Raw genomic sequence first — 20,471 nt, forward strand, 5'->3', positions numbered from 1 at the left:
TTCCCTGGGGAGCAGCAGCCCAGCAGGTGGGATCCCAGTGCTCTTGTGCTGTGCTCCTGCTTCCTCCAACCTCCCAAAATCCCACAGCAAAGGGTCGATACTGGAGCAATAGAAGCTGGAAATGGGATGTCTGAGTGCTGCAACTCCAGCTTTCCATTCTGCCTGTTCTTCCTGAGCTGTGGGGTTGGAGCCCAGGGTGCTGGCCTGTGTGGCAGAGTGTGGGCTGGAGTGAATACACAGTGCTGGGGGAAACCTGGATTCAGCTGGAATTGCTGAGAGCTGCCACTGCTTCTGGTGACTGTGGGGTTCCATCTGTGCATGTCAGTGATGCACTGTTGGGAGGAAGGGAACTGCCTCGTGTTTAGGCAAAGACGATAAAAATCCCATTGCTTCCTGAGATTTGTCTTTGTGTTAGATAGAGTAAGTCTGATGCATTGCAGCCTTCTCCTAAACCTTTTAGAGGCAGGAATTCGATCCCTAATGAGTTTTATTACAGTCAGTTATTAAGGGGAAGAAATCCTAGGCTCTGTTCCCTGTGTGAATTGCAGCAGATGAGAACAAATCCTCCAGCTCCTCTCAGTACCGAGCTCGGCATGTGGCTGCCTTCATCCCCCATCCTGCTGCAAGCTGCCAGCAGGGAAGGGACAGCGTGTGTGAATTTGAGCAGCTCTTGCTGCTAGATAAGCTGGGGACTTGCTATATATATCAAATTGCCTTCTCTTCCCTTGTATCGATTGGCTGGGGATTTCCCTTTCTAAGAGTGCCTCTGGAGTGGCCAGCATGGCCAGCGCTGTTTTTAGAAGCGGCTAAGCTTGTGCTGGAGAGCAGGGATGGCAGCTCTTAAGCTCAGCTGAACTTGCTGACCTGCCCACATCCTTTGAGGTGAGGTTATTAATGAAAGCAGGTCAGTGTGCAAGGCAGTCCCTTCGTGGGATTTTCCATTGCTGAAGTGCAAACCATTTTGAAGGCTCCAGATACCTGGAAATTAAAGACCAAAGGCTCTGATTTAACCTTCGTAAATTCTGGGGGCTTGGGGTAGGAAAGGGGAATTGTTAAACACCAGGTGAGGTATTGCTTGGTTTTAGGAGGGTTACCACTTCCAGAAAAGCCTCATGAAGAGCAAGTTTCTGAGTTCATTGCCTGGTTGTGAAGAGCAGCAGTGGCAAGATGAAGCCCTGAGAGGGCTCCTTGGGAAGGAGGATGTCCAGGCTGTTGACATAACAAACCATCAGGAGACAGTGCCTGCAAACCTGGGGTTTCCATGGGAGCCAACAGCTCTGACCATGGTCAGGTTGGACATGCAATCAAAAGCGAGCTCTTAACTTATAAATAACAACTCTCTCAAGGGTTTTCATCTCCTCTTGCGGTCTTCTGCAGCTTGATGGTGAAAACCCTGAGCAGATGTGTGTCACTCTGTTTTAGAGGATCTTCCTGTGAAAGGAGGAACTGGGAACTTAACGTGATGATGGCACAATTATTGCAAGTTTTGGAGAGGAACTGGCTTTCCCCCAAGAGCGGGGAGGAGTGTTCAGCAGAGCCGTGTGTTCCCAGCCACGTTTCAAGGGTCAGTGCTGCAGGGCCTGGCACAGGATCCTCCTCATTGCTTGTGAGGAGCCTGCTAGGGAAACTGGGCTTGGTTTGGGTGAGTCAAGAGAATAAATCCTGATGTTTCCTTGTCCTCTCAAACGTGCTGGTGGTTTTGGTTGGTGGCAGCTTTTTCACGTATGTGTTTATATGGGTTACTAAAAGATGCTTCATTTTATTGCCATGGAAGAACACTAGCCTTGGAGAAAACAGGCTCTGCTAGAAATTTTGTCTGTGGTGAATGGTGGCACTTGGGTTCTGGCCTGGGGTCTGACTCCAGCCAGCAGTGGTTCCAGAGCTGAGGAGCCTCAGCCAGAGCTGGAAGGGTTGCTGTCACAGGGCTGTGAACCCCAGCAGTGTTACAGGGCATGTGATCACCTGGAATAACAGCAATGCTTTCTGCTTTCAGACACTGTTTCTATTGACTGCCTGTCCCAGGGGAGATTCCAGGTCCTTGCAGGCAGGTACTATTTTAGTTGACAAAAGTTGCCTGCTCTTTTCAAAGGGCTATAGTTCCCCCATCTGTCCTGTCCTCTGGCTGCAGGAACATGCTTTAGAAATCTTAGGACTCCTTAAGTAATACCACATGGGTATGTTTATGCACCTGTGTAAAAAGAATAATAGTTATATTTGTAATAACAACACAGCTGAAGTTGTGTTGCTGCTGTTTGGTTGAAATTATTTTAAAATACCCACATGCTGAGTGCCAGGGTATTGCAGCTGAGTGCTCCAGAGAGCCCTGAGCTTGGCTGGGAAAAGCTGTAGTGGGGTGGAGAGGGAAGTGGCACACTATAGGACGTAATTTTTGGATTTCAGAGCCTTCTGGTGCATTTGGGTCACATACCTCAGGTTTTTTCTGCAGTCACAAAGCGTGCCTTTCAGAGAAAACTGTGGCTGTCAGAGACTCCCCAAGTTGATGGGAGTTAAAGGTGAATTCTCCTGGTGCATAGCGAGAACTGAGTGTTTGCACAGAGACCAGTTTAGACAGCACTGCTCCAGCCTGGAGACTTGGGATGTGACCTCAGCAATGCAGGCAACATTTCCTGGATGCTGTTGCAGCTTCCTTCCTGAGATTGAGTTGAAGTCAGTGCATGGTGTGGAGAGAGGCATGCCAGGGCAGTGTGAGAGGGAGCTCAGCACCCACACATCCCTTCCTCCGGAGCTGCAGGACCCCCAGGAGCAGGCAGGAGCCTGGATTGCAGCTGGGATGGGTACATCTGCACTGCTTTGGGTCGGGACCAGGCAATTGTTTGTACTTGAATAAAGGCTTAATTGTGACTTGAAGTGTCCCAACTGCTTTTTTAAAGGAAAGCAAACAAAGCTGGAGAACAACGGGCTGGAGTTACAGGGAACTTGGGAAATGTTTGCTAAAGCTATGCTTCCTGTCTGTCAGTCGGATGGTTATGGAGTTGAGCTGGGAGCCCTGGCTTTGAATTCCTTCTCTGCCAGCTCTGCTGCAAGGCCTGGAGGGTGGGGATGGCACGGGGGCAGCGAGGCTCTCTCGGTCCGTGTGTCCTCGTGGAAATGAGCGACGGGTCTGTCCTGCTCTGTGTCACCTCGGGCTGCCTGCGGTGGGGAATGAATCACTGCGGTGATGGCAGCGCCTCTGCCAGGCTCTGCTCCTGTCCCTGGTCCTGCCAGCTCCTTCGGAAGATGAAGGAGGAGGCAGAGGCCGACCTGGCAGGGGACAGTCCCCGGTGTGCTGCTGCCACCTGGTGCCACCGGCTGCCCCAGCCCTGGGGCTGCAGCACCGGCAGAGCCACAGCCTTGGGAGGAGAAGGGAGATGAGCTGGGAAACTCCTGGTCGTGGCTCTGCTTCCTTCACCGTCACTGCCTTCCCCTTGAAACTCCGATTTCACTGTCATTAATGTAAAGAGCAGAGTCAGCAGGCCGGCAGGCAGGCTGCTGAAATTAATTATGCTTAAAATCATTGCAGAGATGGATAGCAGTGCTTGTTAGGGGTCTGGCAAAGCGCTGGGCTCTGTTCTCTTCCCTCATTATTCCATACACCTTGATGGCATCTGGGTGACACTGCGGGACCCTCCAGCTGCTGTCTGTCAGAATCTGCCTGTGCATCCCCAGCTCAGAGAATCACAGAATGCCTGGCTTGGAAGGGACCTTAAAGATCATCTTGTTCTCTCTTGCACATGGTATAAACTGTTTTCTGGCTCCTCTGTGTATCCATCTCTCCTGCCTCCTGGCTGAGCGAGATGTGGCAGAGGAAAGGATGGGACAGATAAAATGCTGCTGGGGACATGGTCCTGCAGCTTGGATGAACTGTAAGGATCTCCCCCTCCCCTGTTTCTTCAGTTTTCTGCAAAACAAGTTGTCATTAGGCTGCTCTGACAGTGTCCCCAGGCTAAGCTGTCCCCTGAGCCTGACACGGAGGTGGCTGGCAGGTCTTGGCTCCAGGTGCATCCCTGGTCCAGCCTATCAAGTTCAGCATTTTTTGAATTCTGGTGGTATTTTCCTCCCCCAAGCTCTAGTCTTGTTTGCCTGTTTTCCCCTCCAGCTCTCTCCACACCCTCTTCTACATTCCTGCATCCTTCCTTCCATGGCTTCCACTGTTTCTTCCACTCTCAGCAGTCCTCATTTCTCCACTGTTCAGCAGTTTGAACCCCAAAACTGCCTGTACCCCAGTGCTGCTCCTGTCACCCTGGCTCAGCACAGTGACTCCTGTTCCCACCAGCATCTCTGCCCCAGGGTCTGCATTGCTCTTCCCAAGCTCTGTCATCTCCAGCCCCTCTCTCCTCTCACATATTTTATTTTCCAAAACTCCTGTTCATTCTCTCTTTTGGCAGTGGTGCATCCGTGGTAGCTCTGGGGTGCAGCTCTGCCCACAACCATGCAGGCTCAGGATTTGTGGCAGAGGTGCTCTGGGCTTTACTAAACCAGAGCTTTGCTTTATTGGGCATTAAGCCTGTGGCTGCTTCAGGCACACCTCTGACTTTTCCAGCCTTCTTTCCCCATTCTTTTCCACTTGTTTCTTTAGAGGGGAAAGGACAAAATACAGTGTCAGCATCCCTCCTGCCTCTCTGCATTCCTCCTGGCACTCTGCTCCTTTCCCTGCACCAGCCACAAGTTCTCTGGTTTGTCCTCTCATCTCTGCCCCTGTGCTGTGTGTTCCTCCCTGTTGCACTATTCCTCTTCCCCCCTTGCTCAGTTTCTCACGTGCCTCTGAATCCTTCCCCATGCTGTATAGTTTCTCCCCTGTTAAAAGCGAAGCTCACCTCTGTTCCTACTCACCTCCTGTGCCTAATTTTTTTCCCCTATTTCCATAAGTCCCTTGGACAAAGCCCATTCAGAGTGAAGTCCCTCATCTTCTCAGCCTGGAACTGTTGCTGCAAAAACCTTGAGCTTGGCAAAATTTCTATTGTGCTCCCCCCCCTTGGGGAGGTTTGACTCTATGGCAATTGTGCTCCTGAAATCCTGAACTCGCTCTGCCCATTCTCACCTTTGCTCTGCTGCTCCTTCAGCACTTCCTTGGGGATTTGCTGTCCCAGCAGGGCTCTGGTTTCTGTCCTGTTGCTCTGTGTAACCTTATCCTCACACACATCCCCTGCCCTCCTTTGCAGCTGGCACAGGCAAATTCTGTCCTTCTCTCCCTGTGCCTAGCTGTCAGTCACAGGCCTGGATAATCTGTCCCTGTGTTCCCTGTGTCCCTCTGTGGCTGATCCTGGCCAGCTCCCACATCCTCCCTCTACAGCTGTATGTGCTTGCCCTGGGACCGGGCACATCTGGGTGTGGTTTTGAGGGTTTTTCTCCAGTAGGATGGTGCTGTGCAGTCAGGAGCATTCCTGGCTGTGGCAGCTGTCCTTGCACTCTGCAGTCCTGCAGAGAGCTGATTTATGTGTCCTGCTCTGAGCTCTTGGGAACAATCCCACCATTGAAACCTAGATGTTCCCACTTGGAATGCAAGTGGAGCCTTCAAAGACGTCATGATTGCTCTTAAATATGAAGGAAAATACTTTCAGGATATTTTAGTCTGTCCCCTTTGCCATGACTGCCATTCCATATTTTTGCAGTAGCCTTTTTGCCTATCCCTGTTGAGCAGCTCGTGTGGAGGTGCCTGTGAGATCCACTAAGCTGCATTTCCAGCAGCCCTTCATCCGTGGGTAATTCTGCATCCTGGAACTCAGCCCTTCCCCCTGGTTAGACCATAAATTATGATCCCTTTATGCTGCAGAGCAATCTGAATACTTTGGCAACTTGTCACCATCATCTGGTGTTGCTGTGACATTCCTGGGCTCTGGTAGCCTGATCTTTTCTTTTTAATAGTTATTCAGCAGTAAAAGAGTTTTGTTGTTGAAGAGCAGCTGGTCGTGGCCTTCATTAGAAACAGCCCTCGGAGCTGTAATTTTGTTTAAAATAACAAAGACCGGCCCATACAATCTGCTTTGCATGTAACTGTGGGGTCTGACAATTATATTTTTAGCCTCTAATTAGTCGGGAGGCTTGAGATGGCTGTTTCTGTTTCATTTGGGATCACAATAAGGCTAATAGGTTTCCTGTTTTTTTCCCTTCTAACATCCCCCGTTTAATATTGGACTTGTTCTTCCCCTTTAAGTGCACCAGGACCAATTCTATGATTTTAGCTGAAATTAAAGCAAAAATCTCTGCCTGGGGCAGTCGCTGAGCGCAGAGAGCTCCGCTCCAACTGCAAACAATTGCTGGAGTTTTATGGGCAATTAAAATTGAGTCTCCTAGTGGGGAGCAAGGAGCTGCCAGGGGCCACCCACCTCGCCTGGGGCACCCATAACACCCCTGCAGCCGGGAAGCTCTTGCTCCCTTTCCCAGCTTTCCAAAGCTCCATGTGTGCATGTGGCCCGATGGGCATCCTCCCTCCTTCCCACAGGGTCTGTGCTCTGTGGTGTGCTGGCAGGTGATGGCAGGGAGCTGGTGCTGTTCCTCATTATTTCATATTCCCTACACCCAGCTCACCATTCCTCGTTTTTCTGTGTTCCCTATGCCCAGCTCACCGTCATTTATCCCACTGTGCTTTTCTCTGAGGTTCCTGTAAATCCACAGCACTGTGCTTTCGTGGCATCTCCTTGAGAGCTGGGGAGGCACAGGAAGTGATTCTCCTGGGTTTTGACAGCCCAGTTGTTGGTGTGGAGAGCTGGGATTTCCAGCACATGTAGTTCTTGTCACACCCTGGCTTGGACTGCAGCTGAGAGGGGACCTGGGTGTTGCAGTCCAGAGCAGTTTGGAAAAGGAACAGTCCTTTCCTGGTGTGTGTGACAGTGTGGCCAGGGCCGAGCTGAGCGTCCTGGAGGATGCAGGCAGAGCTTTGGCCTGGCCAGGTTCTTCCAGCAGCCTCTTCCACCATCTGCAGGGAATGGGGACAGAGGTTTCCAGACTCTGCTCCAGTCCCTGCTGCTCTGTTTCTCACCAGGAGGGGCAAAGATCTCCGGAGGCAGTAATGTGGTTGCATAAGGAAGTGTGGTGTGAGTCACATGAGCAGAAGGCTCCGGGAGAGCAAATGAAGGGTTTTACAAGTGTTCTCAACTCTGACACGGCTTTATTATCTGAGGGTTTGGCTCCCAGACGGAGAGTTTCAGGGGAGGTTACAAGCTATAAAAATGCTCAAGAGAAGTGAGTTATTTTCTGCACTTGCCCCAGCCCAGGTGTGTCAGGTGGCATCACCTCACCAGCAGCACCAGCACCGTCCTGTGCCTCCCTCCAGTGAGAGGTGGGAAGGGCAAGTGGCTGCTGGCCCCACACTGACTTCACAGCAGTAGAACAGCCTGAGGCTCTGGGCTTTGGGGTGACTTGGGGGTGAAAATCTCAACATGAGCTGTCAGTGTGCACTGGCACCCAGAAACCAGTAACAGCACAAGGGGGAATGGGTTCAAACTGAGAGAGGAAATTTAGATTAGATATATTGGGAAGAAATTCTTCTCTTTGAGGGTGGTGGGGCCCCAGCACAGGTTGCCCAGAGAAGCTGTGGCTGCCCCATCCCTGGAAGTGCTTGAGGCCAGGTTGGACGAGGTTGGAGCAACCTGGTCCTGCCCATGGCAGGGGCTGGAACGAGATGAGCTTTAAGGTCCCTTCCAACCCAAAGCATTTTGTGATTCACTAATTCCATCTGTGTGTGAAAGGCCACTGTTCTTTTATCTTCTTTCCAGTTCCATCCTTTTTGTCTTGACTTTCTCAGTCCCTGTTCCCTTCTTCATTTAATTCCATAACATCAGCCTCCACCTTGGCATAGCAGGTGGCCAACCCCAGCTCATCCCCTATGACCAATACTTTAAGGAGAGCTTCTGACCTGGATTTTGGGGTAATTCAACCTCTTGCATGGGAAGCAGCTCCTTGAGCAGCTGCCAAACCTGGCTTCACAGGAGAGGTGGTGGGTCCAGCCCAGAGAGGTGCTGGACAGCAGTGCTGGGTGCAGTGGGCAGCTGCCACCTCCTTCCCAAGGGTTGGAGACTCTGTGGCTGGAAGCAGAGCCAGGAGCCTGTGGGACATGACAGCCTTTGAAAGGAGGAGGGCCATGGGCAGCCCTGAAACAGGGGGATGCATTTGGGATGCCAGCACAGGAGAATGGAAATGCACAAGTTCTTGAGTGAGACTGCCTGGTAGCCTGGGCCAGATGTCATTTGGGTAGGGCTGGAGGTCCTCCGAGGTACGAGCAGCACTTGGCTTTTTGTGGTATCTCCTGGCTTTTTCCCACCCCATAAATCCTCAGGAGCCCCTTCAGCTTTGCCCCTGCTCCCACAGGAGGAGGAAGCCCTGGGGATGCAGCAGCAGCAGCAGCATTCCAGCAGGCTGAGCTCATGGGGCTGGGGAGTCCTACTGCCATGGACTGCCTTCCTCTTGGGCAACTGGCTTTCCAGAGGAGCTGGGGGATGGGAGCGAGGAGGAACCTCCTCACTCATGAGCAGCCACAGAGTTTCAGTTTCTGGTCATTACTGACTTCTACAAGGAAGGAACTGAGAAACTTCTAAAACTGCTAAAGTGGCCATTAGCAGTGATTGGATAAATCGGTACAAAGCACACTGCAGGAACAGTACTCCTGTTGTTCAGTGTTGTCAATAATTCAAATACCTTCAGATTTAGTTAAAAAAGCATATTTAACATATTTCTTCCCTTGCTAATTGTGCTTCTCACATCACTTTTAAGTCACTGGTTGGCAGTGACTCTCCTGGTGGCGTGGTGGCTCCTGCTGGAGGCTCTTTCCTCTGTGAACTCTGATATGTGAGATCGTTTGCTAAGTGGGAAAAAGGCTTTTATAGTTCTAAAGAGCCAGACTGATCTGGGTTTGAAGGGTGATAGTGCAGTATTTAGCTTTTTCTGTTTTCACAGGAAATTTGATTTCCGGGGTGAGGTGGGGCTTCGTAGTTTCCTGGAACTTGGTGATATGCTTTTAAATTTAATGTAATGTGACAGAATAGTGTGGGTTGGAAAGGACCTTAAAGCTCATCCCATTCCAGCCCCTGCCATGGCAGGGACAACTTCCACTGTCCCAGGCTGCACTAAGCCCTGTCCAGCCTGGCCTCGGACACTGCCAGGGATCCAGGGGCAGCCACAGCTTCTCTGGGCACCCTGTGCCAGGGCCTGCCCACCCTCACAGGGAGGAATTCCTTCCCAATATCCCATCCATCCCTGCCCTCTGGCAGTGGGAAGCCATTCCATGTGTCCTGTCCCTCCATCCCTTGTCCCCAGTCCCTCTCCAGCTCTCCTGGAGCCCCTTTAGGCACTGGCAGGAGCTCTGGGGTCTCTCTGGAGCTTCTCCTCTCCATGTGAACACCCCCAGCTCTCCCAGCCTGGCTCCAGAGCAGAGGGGCTCCAGCCCTCGGAGCATCTCCATGGCCCCATAAAGATAATAATTAAATATAGAGCTATATTGCACAAGTCTAGAGTCCTTTCTGAGTTCCCATGCCTTTCTCCTGTCCTTTCCTGTCGAGTGCATGGCAGGATGTGAGAGATGAACTGAAAGGTCAAGGATAGTGAGTCCAACCTGGGCACAGCAGGAGCAGCTGCCTCACGGTGGGAATCACATCTCAACAATGACTCCTCAGTGCTGGCATTCAGCTTGGCCTTCTGATGTGTGGGTGTCAAACCTGACTTAATTCTGGGCTGGGAAGGAAATCCCAGAGCAAAGGAGAGCCTTGGGCAGGTATTCAGAGCTCTTCTGTAGCCGACACAATTCCTGAGTGGCGGAAGTAGGGGGATTCCCAGCTGGGGTGTGTTGTGTGAGATGTTTAGACAATCTCCAATTACATATTTGTTGGCCTTTGTATTTCATTTGAGGAGGAGAAAGGTTAAAATTAATGGTGGTAAAACTTACAGGAGACCTTGAGCATTCCCAGAGCTGTGACATGCCACAGGGGATTGGCAGAAATCAGGTTTGGTTGGTGAGCTCTGAGCCATCTTCAAGCTACACCCAAATACTGAAGATCCCTGCTTAAAAACACTGGTGTATTTAAAAAACATTGGGACACACGTGTGTAGATTCTGTGCTGCTTCACAGAATCCCTGAATGGTTTGGGTGGGAAGGGACCTTAAAGCTCATCCAGTGCCACCCCCTGCCATGGGCAGGGACACCTTCCACTGTCCCAGGGTGCTCCAAGCCCTGTCCAGCCTGGCCTTGGACACTTCTAAGGATGGGGCAATGAGTGGTACCAGGACAGGAGTGCCCATGGCTCAGCCCATCCCTGGTCCCAATGTTTAATTGTGGATAATTCCATCCCTGGTGTGGGGCTGGAGGAGCAGAGCAGAGGCAGAATGTGGGCAGATGAGAGAGATGTTGGTGATCAATTCATCCTGTATTTGAGACACTTGAAAACCTTGAGGAAGGGTCTTCTCCTTCATGGAGCTCCCAGAATCACCTGTGGGACCATCTGGTGCTGTTGGAAAAGATCTTCTTGGAGCAGGACCTTGCTCAAGCCTTGCTGCTTGGCTTTTCCCTTCCTACAAATGCCTCCTTGTCACCTCCCTTGAGCTGGCAGAAGGAGCTGCTGGTTTTTCATGGCACTTGGAGTGTTTGCATCCTGCCCCACCTCCCAGGCGGGACCAGATTGGATTTTAGAGGTGTTTTTCTCCCATGACTACAGTGATTTTTCTCCAAGCACTCAAGTTCCCTGTGAAGGATCTTCCCAGGTCCTTGAAACAAATAACCAAGTCTGTCTTCCTTCAGCTCCCTCCTGTGCTCCCCCAAGGTGTGGGTTCTGTGGGGCACAGGCTGCTGTGTGCTGATGTGACAAGTCCTGGGTGCTGTGTTAGTGAGTGACCAAAAGGATCTGGTGTCTCCCTGTGATGCTGAATCTGATTTCCAGCAGCTCCTGGAAAGGGCACAAAACAGAGATTGGCAGGGATATGTACAGACAGGGCACTGGCCTCAGGAGTCTTGACTTTTTTCCCCCTTTATGTTCACACTTGAGTACCATTCCTGTAAATTAAACTTCTAAACTAAATTCCTGTAAGCTAAACTTCTGCTCTGGGTTGTCTCCTCTTTGCTGCAGCTGAGACTCGTGGAGGAACAAGAAGAGACTGAGCTGTGATTGAACCAGGAGGGTTTGGACGGTGTCTGAGGATGGTGAGTTCATGTGCTATTTCCTCTCTCCACGATGGACATTGAGGGGCTGGAGGGTGTCCAGAAAAGGGAGTGGAGCTGGGAAGGGGCTGGAGCTCCAGAAGCAGCTGAGGGAGCTGGGAAAGGAGCTCAGCCTGGAGCAAAGGAGGCTCAGGGGGACTTTGTGGCTCTGCACAACTCCTGACAGGAGGGGACAGCCAGGAGGATTGGGTTCTGCCCCAGGGAACAAGGCAGAGCATGAGTAAAATGGCCTCAAGCTGTGCCAGGGAGGTTTAGGTTGGATATTGAGGAAAATTTCTTCACTAAAAGGGCTGTCCAGCCCTGGCACTGCTGTGCAGTGCAGTGTTAGAGTCCCTATCTCTGAAGGGGTTTAACAGATGTGTGGACGTGGCACTTGGGGACATGGGTCAGTGGTGGCCTTGGCAGTGCTGTGGGGATGGTTTGACTCAGTGATCTTAGGGAGCTTTTCCAACCCTAATGATTCCATGATTCTAGTCTGCCTCTGTCCTCTGTGGGTGGTCTTGTTCTTTGTGTGTCCAAACCTTGTACTGCTGCTAAATGCAGGAGAAGAAATACAAGAATGAGCAAGAAGAATGCAACAGTATTGTGTATTATATATAATAATATAATACAGAGGATTTATCACTGTCATCAAGATGCTGCTAATGGGATACATTTACCCCTAAACTTCTTGTTGGAATATATTGGGAAAAAGAGTAAGTAAGATTGGAACCCACTTCTGTCTCCCTGGACTACTGACATAGTCATCCAGTTTTTGTGGCTTACTGATTTATTTTTTCTTTAAAACTTACTGCTGGGGTTTCTCATTGTGTTCCTCTGTCACCTCTCAGTGAAGGATTTCACACCATGTTAATAACAGCCCTGGTGCCACCAAAGGAGCAGAAATTTCACAAGAATTAGTCACAGAAAAATGTGGTAGAAAAGAATCTGAACCACAGCCAAAGCAGCCAGATTGCTGATCAACTTGGATAAAGGGCCTCTAATGCCTCCAGCAAGAAATAACCCAAAATACAAGGGATCTGCTGGGAGGAAAAAAGCTGGAAACTGGGAATGTTGAAAGATACAGTGAGAGTGTCCTGAGGGGAGCAGTTTGAAGAGGGGTGATCTGCATGTGGGCTGTGGGTGGGCAGAGCCTGAACTTGCTGCAGTGACAAGGATCAGCACCAGCTTCGTGTTCTTGTGGGGGAAGGAGTGCTGAGGAGAACAGCAGAGACAGACAAAGGGCTGGAAATTCAGATAGAGGACATGAAAATTTAGGTTAAACATGTTAGAAAAAAAAGAAAATATGAAAATCTGGCAGAGCGCTCGAGGAAATGGTGACGTCTCCTGAGGGATTGTCCCCAATGTGTTTTGTTAACAACTGGAATAGGAAAGGAAATGTACTCTCAGCTTGAGTAGTTCCACACACAGCATTTTTGCTGTAGTCCCTGTCCTTGTGCTGCCTCAAGATCTCCTGTGCTTCCTGCTGGCAGAGCTGATCCCCACACTGCAGGGTGAGCAACGTGCTCTGGGGTGGGGAGATGAAAGTCCTCACCTGTCATAACCTGATAAAGGATCTCACACCTCAGCTTGGAGCTGCCCTGGTGTCACATTGGAGGTGTAAAACCCAAGAGCTTCTCTGGGTGGGATTGAGGTGAGAGGGATGCAGATGTATCCAGATACGAATGAGAAAAAAGGGAATAAACACATGGAAAATGCATCCAAAATTCTTCCAGGAAGCATGGAGAAGGGCAGGCTGGTCAGACACCCGAGTGACAGGGCCAGCAGTGAATGCTGCAGGGGAGCATGGCTCAGGTGTGTGCCCTCATGTGGCAGGACCTCCTCAGGGATTTGGTAATCCAGAAACAACTGACTGATGTTTTATGATCCCTTGGTAGGTTTTTCTCCCATGAATTCATCAAGTTTTTGAAAACCAGGTGAAGATTTGCAGTTGTGTCAGAGCTGTGCTGCTGAGCACCTCTTGCTTTGTTTTGGAACCTGCCCTGTGTTGTTTTGGCTGGTTCTTGTATTTGGAATAACAATAAAGTGTGCTGCTGCCTGTGAGCATTTCCTGCCCTTCAGGATTTTGTAGATCTCCACACATTCCCCTTAGAGATCTAAAGAGCTCTAGTCTTTTAAATTCTCTGTAGTGAAACCACCTTTCGTTCTCATAACTCCTCCCTGGACCTGGTTTTTCTTCTTTTTTTTGAGTGCACAGACTGGAATTTTGGATTTTCTAAAACATGCAAGCTTTTCTTTTCCCTGTATTCCTTTTGTGTGTCTGGACAGATCTTACCCTGGCCTGGCCCTGCCCACTCCTAGATGTAATCATTGTTTGGTTTCTGCTACACAAGAGGCTTTCCTGCTCCTTATGAGTACCCAAAGATGACTTTACTGTTTCAAAGGACCTTCTGAAAAGGTTTTTTTTATATTTTACTAAAATATTCCTGGGATTTTTAAAAAAATTATTTATTCATTTTGGAAAAAAGAAAGCAACCAACAAAAGCCCCCCCATCTCACCCACTATTTTGGGAAGAGACTATGGGCTTTTTGTCTCCCATGGCAAGGGAGGGAAAGCAACTTGTAATTGCAAGCTGTAGAAATAAGCACTTACCTCCACCTCCTTACCTGAACTTCTGTCAGCAGCTGAAGGCAGAGAGCTGATGGAAACTCCTGACAGTCTCCTTTAGTCCTTCTGTGACCTCTCCAGAGGGCTGTGACTCCCGAATTAAACACAGGAAGGGCTGGAGGTGGGTTGCTGGTTAAGGGGTGCTTCTGGGCTGGCTGGAAACCCTGTTCCCTGCAGGCATGCTGAGTGCTTCCTTAATTCCCTGTGCTCACTGCAGGCTGAGGCCACAGTACCAGTGCCCTCCGGCTAGCAAGGGCAGGCCCAAGAGCTTTGCCCTTACTCAGCAGCACCCCAGATGTGCCTCACCAGCTGCTCTCCCCTTTCTGCTGCTCCAGATGCTTGGTCAAGTGTGAACAGCTCGGATTGCACCACTCTTCCCATTTTTCCCCAAAACTAGCTGCTGATGGGAATGACCTTGAAGACAGCACTAGTGCTGGTTTAATCCTTAACTCTGGCTAATGGAGTACTTGGTACTAACAAGCACTTGGTACCTTAATACATTACTTAAAACGAAGCTGGTAGGTGGGTTGTGCAGGTGCTGGGCTGCCAGGTCACTGCTCAGCTCCCAGGGCAGCATTCCCTCCTCTCTGCTGGGATACTGGCACTGTAGGCATGTGGTTCTTACCCTGTAGAGGGACCCATGATTTATCCTAGGTGGGGATTTGCAGCCACCCCTTGTCCCTCCTTGTTGGTGCACAGAGTTGACAGCCTGTGATTTGTCTCCTTTTCTCCCTCTCCTCAAAGGTTTCTTGCTGCATATTCTGGTCTGTGCTCACCTCTGGGAAACCTTCTGAATAAATACCAAATACAATATTACTATTTAGTGTTACTATCTATTGCTGTCTAGATCTGTAAGCTCTTCTATCATCCCATCCAGATTAAAAGATGATACTTAATGTCCCAGTCCTGGTTTAAGGGGTATAACACAGTAACTTCTCTTTGCACAAGTTTAGGGGTTCATTTCCACCTCAGCCTCAGCAGCCTTTCAGTTCACCCACAAACCTCCCTAGGCTTTGAGGAAATGAACAGTTTTTGTAGGGAGACCTGAAACAAAGATGCCCTTTGTGCAACAGAAGTAGGGGAGGCAGAACAAGAAGTGCCTTTGGCCACAGTTCGTCAGTCCCAGCATCAGTTTATGGTAAGAGAGAGAGAAATACGTGTCTGAGTGCAGCTCATCTCACCCAATGTAGGCATCTGCCAGGCAGAAAGAGAATGAATTTTAACTTTTAGAATGAGATAAATTATAGAAGTCTCTCCCTCCCCCTCCTTACCTGGGAAAGAAGATCTAGATAACCAGTTCCTAGCTTGATCTTCACTGAAAAGAAATATTCCGACCTGGGATGATCTAGGGTATCCTGATGGCCCCTCTGCTGCTGGAGCCCCTGGCTGTCAGGCAGAGCTGCCGTGGCTCCCGCTGACTTGCTTCTCATGTCCTGGAATTCCCTTCCCAGGGCAGTCACCTCCTCCTGCCAATTTTTCTGTCGGTTTTCTCCAGCTGGAGGCGGCTCAGGGCAGTCTGTGCACTGGATGTGCTACCAGGGACAGGGCTGCGCTTTCGGATCTCTGCCAGCTCTTGCCTTCCCTCTCCTCTCTCTGTGGGGTGATGCCCCATGCTGGGGTAATGAAAATACCACCCTTAATCCATAGAAGGGAGGAGTGTGGTGCCTTCTGCCTAAGGAGAGAGTAATTTTATTTGTGGTGCCAAAAAGAAATAGAGGATAAAGCTATGTCAGGGTTGGGAAGGCTGTGGAAGGCTGAGTCAGGTGTGCTGGCAGCTCCCTGCAGTGAATGGGACCAGTTTTCCTCTTAGAATCAGAAATGGTTTGGGTTGGAAGGGACCTGGCCAGATGGGAATTAGCTGCTCGCTGAGCCACCCTTTCCCAAACGTGCAGAAAGCCAGCCACTGGCAAAATGATTTTTTTCAGGATGCTGACTGGCTCCAGACCACAAGAGAGATTTCAGCATCCTGGTGCCTGTCCCGTGCTCCCAGTGCAAATTCCTTGGGCAAGTGTGACCAGATACTCCCTGTGAATCCTGTCCTGCACGCTGGGCTGCTGGTGTATGCAGGCATGTCTCCACAGGGAATATCATCTCCTTTGGAGGCTGCAGGATGGCCCCTTGAGTGCCAGTCCTGTCTTTGCTGAGCACTGTGTTATCTCTAAGCCTCCAAATCCGTTTTGGGACCTTCAGGAGAGGCTGCAAGCTGTTTACCTGCAGCGTGGATGCAGGGATGTCTGGAGGGGTGGGAGGAGCAGCACAGGAACAGTGGGCAGTGCTAGTGGGAGGGAAAAAGAGCTAATCACTGCCAGCTGCCCCTAAGAACATGCTGCACATGTTACATTCAGCTCCTCTTCCTCAGAACTGGGAAACCTTTTGGATTGTTGCGGTTGGGAGATTTCTCTCTCTGCCTGCATGAACACATACAGGCAGAACACTCAGAGGAGCCCAATTCTGTGAAATAACCTTCTCATAGTCTTCCTCAGTGGTTTGTGATAGTGGAACAGAGCCCAGCTTCTGAGGTGGCATTCAGGAAATCCCTCTGGCTAAGGCAGCTAAGGAGGCTGGAGCACTCTGCAGTCCCATGCTGGACTGCCCAGCACCACTCTTGCCCTTGCCTGGGTCACTGGAGGGAAAGGAGGGCAAGTATTTTGGGAGCTCTTGAAGGAAGCGAAAGCAAAGTCTGAATCAAGTTCCTCTTGAAACTCTGTGAAGCCACTGAACTTCAGAGCAAGGTTTCTGCTCTGCACCAGGCTCAGTGCTTGGGCAGAAGTTTCTAAGTCGTGTGTGAGTTTTTCTCTGATACTAAAAGTGCAAAAATATTTCAGTAAAAGCAGAAGTTCTATTTATGGATGTTCAGGTCAGCTTAGGTTGGAAATTCAAAGTACTGATCTGACGAGCAGCCCTTTAACTCTGCACAGCTGCAGCTTAGGGGGCTTACAAAGGTCCTTCTGCAAACAGTCCCTGTGCCAGAACCTGAACTGAGCCTTGGCCCTAAAAACCTTGCTGTGAGTTGGAGTAAACCTCTTACCTGCCCTGTCTGTGGTTTTGTGTGTTATAAACTCTGGTCTTGTGCTGTGTGCACTTAACAGCAATGTGTGCTCACACTATCCAGGAGACTCCTAGACTTCAGCTGTTCCCCAGAAGTGTTGTGTTGCCCTTCCCCTGATACATGTCAGGGAAAAGAATAAATATTGGCTTTACAGTATTTATAGCCACACTTTCTCACTAATATAAAAGGTTCCTTCCAGCTTTAGCTGTTCTGGTTTCTCAGCATTCCCTCCAGAGAGGAACCTGCAGGGACCAGGGCACCCCTCCTGCCACTCACTTTTGGCCAAGACAAATCTGTAACCTCATCCATAACCCTCTGTCCTTATCTGTAACCCTCTGTGTCCATAACCCTCTGTTCTCCTTGTGTTTTGGTTTGTGGGTGCCAGCTGGAGTCAGGTGCCCCAAGGATGGGTAATGCCTGATGTTCACCCACTGTGCCCCACGTAAATGATGGAGTGGGACAGAGCAGAGCTAAAATGGGCTTTCATGGCTTATCTCCAGGTGTGGCTGTGTGTTCTTCTAAGTCTTTTATCCTAAGTGGCGAAGCTGGCGTAACTATGAGAGCCTGTGGGATTGTTTTCTCAGCAAGGGAGCTCAGGGAACTGCATTTTGCCCTGCAGTGACAGTGGGCAGCACATTTGGGTCTCACAAAGCTGTCCCTTTAGCTGAGGCACCTCTGAATAATATAACCCTGACCAATTTTGCAGAGAAATGCCCAAGTCTTTTATCTGACTCGAGAAAAACCCTTTGAGATCCCATTGGTATTGCTGGGGAGAGCTGTCTGTGCTATCTTTGGGACAGCCACATCTAAGAGGAACTCAATGGCTACAGGCTGTGCTCTGTTTAGATTTGTGTTTTGGGAGCAAAAAGCTGATGTGATTTGAGCAAAATGGTGTCCCCTTTGAGGACTGATGAAGGGCCGGGTTTTAATTTTTCATTTTAACAAAGAAATTCTCCCTCTGGCTCCATGGTGGAGGCAGAGCAGCAGCTGATGGTAGAAATGGAGATGTCTTGCCCAGGAAGCTGCTCGTGTGGTTTCTTGGAAGGTCTGTGACGGGGGAGCTGTTTGTTCCTGGGTTTGATGAACAACAGGTAGTAAATGTGAGCTCGTGGGGGGCTGCAGTGGGGAGATGGGTGCTCAACCACAGCATTTCCTGCACCCATGGCCTTACCCTGTGTCTGTGAGTATTGCCAACAGGAGCTGGAGAAATTTCCCGTGGGAGCTAAGTGTCCAAGCAGTCAGCAAGAGGAGCCTTGTCCACACCAGGGCCCAGGCTCTGACACACAGGTGCTGGTGGGAGCCAGGGACATCCAACCCTGCACACATGGAGCTCCTGGGAAGGAGCACTTAAAATCTTGGGAGTGTTGAGTGGTGAGAAGCAGCAGGGCAGCCCCTTTGTCCTCCTCTCCCAGGCCAGGCACAGAGGACGGTGGGGGGATAGCAGACTCAGGGGTGCAGCAGAAGGTCCTGGCTGAGCCTTGGGGAGCACAGCTGCGGTCTCAGCACCGGGGCAAGGGCTTGGCATCGAGTGGAGGGCTGGGGGCAGAGCAGTCAGTGCTGCCTCAGAGGGCTCCTGGGGCAAAGGGCTCGGAGCAGAGGGCATGGAGCAGGGGCACACGTCTTGGAGCAGAGGGCCCAGTGCTGGGGTGGAGGGTCAATGGGCTGGTGGTAGAAGACCCCGTGCCGGGGTGGAGGTCTCGGACCCAAACCACAACCAACCAACCAACAACCCAACCAACAACCTGCTGGGGTGAATGGCTCAGAGCAGAGTGCTCGGTGCTGGGGTGAATGGCTCAGAGCAGAGGGCTCGGTGCTGGGGTGAAGGGCTCGGAGCAGAGGGCTCGGTGCTGGGATGAAGGGCTCGGAGCAGAGGGCTCGGTGCTGGGATGGAGGGCTCGGAGCAGAGGGCTCGATGCCGGGATGGAGGGCTCGGGGCAGAGGGCTCGATGCCGCGGCACGAAGCCGCCTTGCCCTATTGTCCCCGGCGCTCCCGCTGCCGCCATCGGCGTGGCACGAGGCAGGTGCGGCGGCAGCAGCGCCACGGGCCGGGAATGCCGCTCCCGGCCGAGCGAGGAGCCGCGGCCCCGCGCTCCCGCCGCCCGCTCCATTTTCTGTCTCGTCCGTCACGGAGACGCTCAGATGGCAGAGCCGCGCTCGGCGGCGCTGGGAGGGAGGAGGAGTCTGCCCGTCCTCCGCCCGCCCTCCCTCCATTGTCAGCGGCGGCGGCGGCGGCGGCACCTGCTCGGGCCGCCGGCGGCCGGGATGCTCCTGCCCTTCCCGGCGGAGCGGGGACGCTGCCGCAGTGCCGAGCCCGCGGCCGCAGCTCGCAGCCGGAGGGAGGAGATGCTGCTTGTGCCTGCCCGGCCCTGCCGCCGCCTCGGGAAATGAACATGAGTCTGCCAGGCCGCGTCTCCTGCTCCATGCTCAACTGCTTTGTAAGTGCTGCTTTTTCTTCCCCTTCTCTCCTCCATGGAAGCGGGGCCGTAAGCCAGCTGCGCTCTGCAGATGGCATGCGGGTGGAAGCATCCTCTGGATGTGCCCGGGGGAAGGGGGATCCCCTTCTCCTGTCTCGCATGCCGCCGGAGGACACCGTGGCCCGTCCCTGCTGCCCTGCCGGGCCCAAGGGCACAGCAGTGCCCGGCGCCGCGGGCTGAACTCGGGCAGGCCTTGGTCACTGTGCTGGGCCCAGCACGCTCCGCTGCTTGCCTGGAGCTGGAAAATTACCGTGCGAGCCCCGGGGAGCTCCGCGCTCCCGCCCTGGCTGCGGGGTGTGCAGAGCCCCTCCGGTGCTGCTGTGCTGGGAGGGCGTCCTGCGCTCGGCGCCTTTTATACCTTCAGGGAGAGGAGTTTTCGTGCTCTGATGCCCCTTCCTGCAGACCCACCCTTCCACCCCTTCACCCCCCAGGACACTCCTGGCCAAATGGGCTTGGAGGGCTTCAGGAGGCTTGTGAAGAGAGCAGGGCGCTGATCCCCACCCTGCCGGTACCCGGGATGGGGCTGTGGCAGGAAGGGATGCTCAGCCTCTGCCTGCCCTGTGCTGCAGGCGAGGAGGGACTCAAGGACACCCAGGCATGTGGAGAGCTCAGGCTGCCCTGTTCCAGTTCCTGCTGCTCCCTGGGATTTCTCTGCGAGCTGCAAAGTGGCGATGGGAGAGGATTTCTGCTCCCTGGCTGCCGCACCAGCACGCGGGCACACACCTTCCCTTTGTGCTCTCCTGGGCTGCTGCCTCAGCCTCGGAGTGAGCCACTGGCAGGAGGGGCCCCAAGCCCCCCGTGGTCTCTGGTAATCATCGGTGGCTGCTGCTGGAGCAGGTGCTGTGCCTTGTGTCCCTCACAGCATGGTGACAGGAGCAGTGCCTTTGCCTCCAGCTGGGGCTGATGCTGAGTTCTGTGAAGGCTCTGACAGCATGTTATGTGTGTGCAGGTTCCTTGGACATGGGGTGGGAGGGTCTCACTGCCCTTGTCTGAGGTCCAGGGAGTGCCTCAGGCCAGGCTGTTCCTGTGGGCACTGAGCCTTCAGCCCCTGTCAGTAACACAAGAGGATTTTCAGCATCATTTTGAATATTCTTGAGCCAGAAGGATTGGGATCTCCTTTCTCCAGGTTGAATTTTGGATTCTGACTTGGGCAACAAATCCAGAAAGATGTTTCATTCTAGAATATTACTCAGTGCTTAC

At 51.9% G+C, this 20,471-nt stretch overlaps 1 protein-coding gene across 2 annotated transcripts in view; it reads left to right on the forward strand.

The window, feature by feature from the left end:
- Positions 1-20,471, forward strand: part of MTMR4 (myotubularin related protein 4) — a 56,690-nt gene that overhangs the window by 9,041 nt on the left and 27,178 nt on the right. Inside the window, exon 2 of one of the 2 annotated variants that reach the window (XM_085078685.1) lies at positions 11,049-11,122. In XM_085078685.1, coding sequence (XP_084934811.1) covers positions 11,120-11,122 — 3 coding nt within the window. In that variant the 5' untranslated portion in view covers positions 11,049-11,119. Of the gene's footprint in view, positions 1-11,048; positions 11,123-19,003; positions 19,233-20,471 lie in introns of those variants that run through there. The other variant, XM_085078684.1, reaches the window with a different exon arrangement.

This window comes from Lichenostomus cassidix, chromosome 19 (genome assembly GCF_008360975.1).
Source record: "Lichenostomus cassidix isolate B80296 chromosome 19, HeHo_3.0, whole genome shotgun sequence".
Lineage (NCBI taxonomy): Eukaryota > Metazoa > Chordata > Aves > Passeriformes > Meliphagidae > Lichenostomus > Lichenostomus cassidix.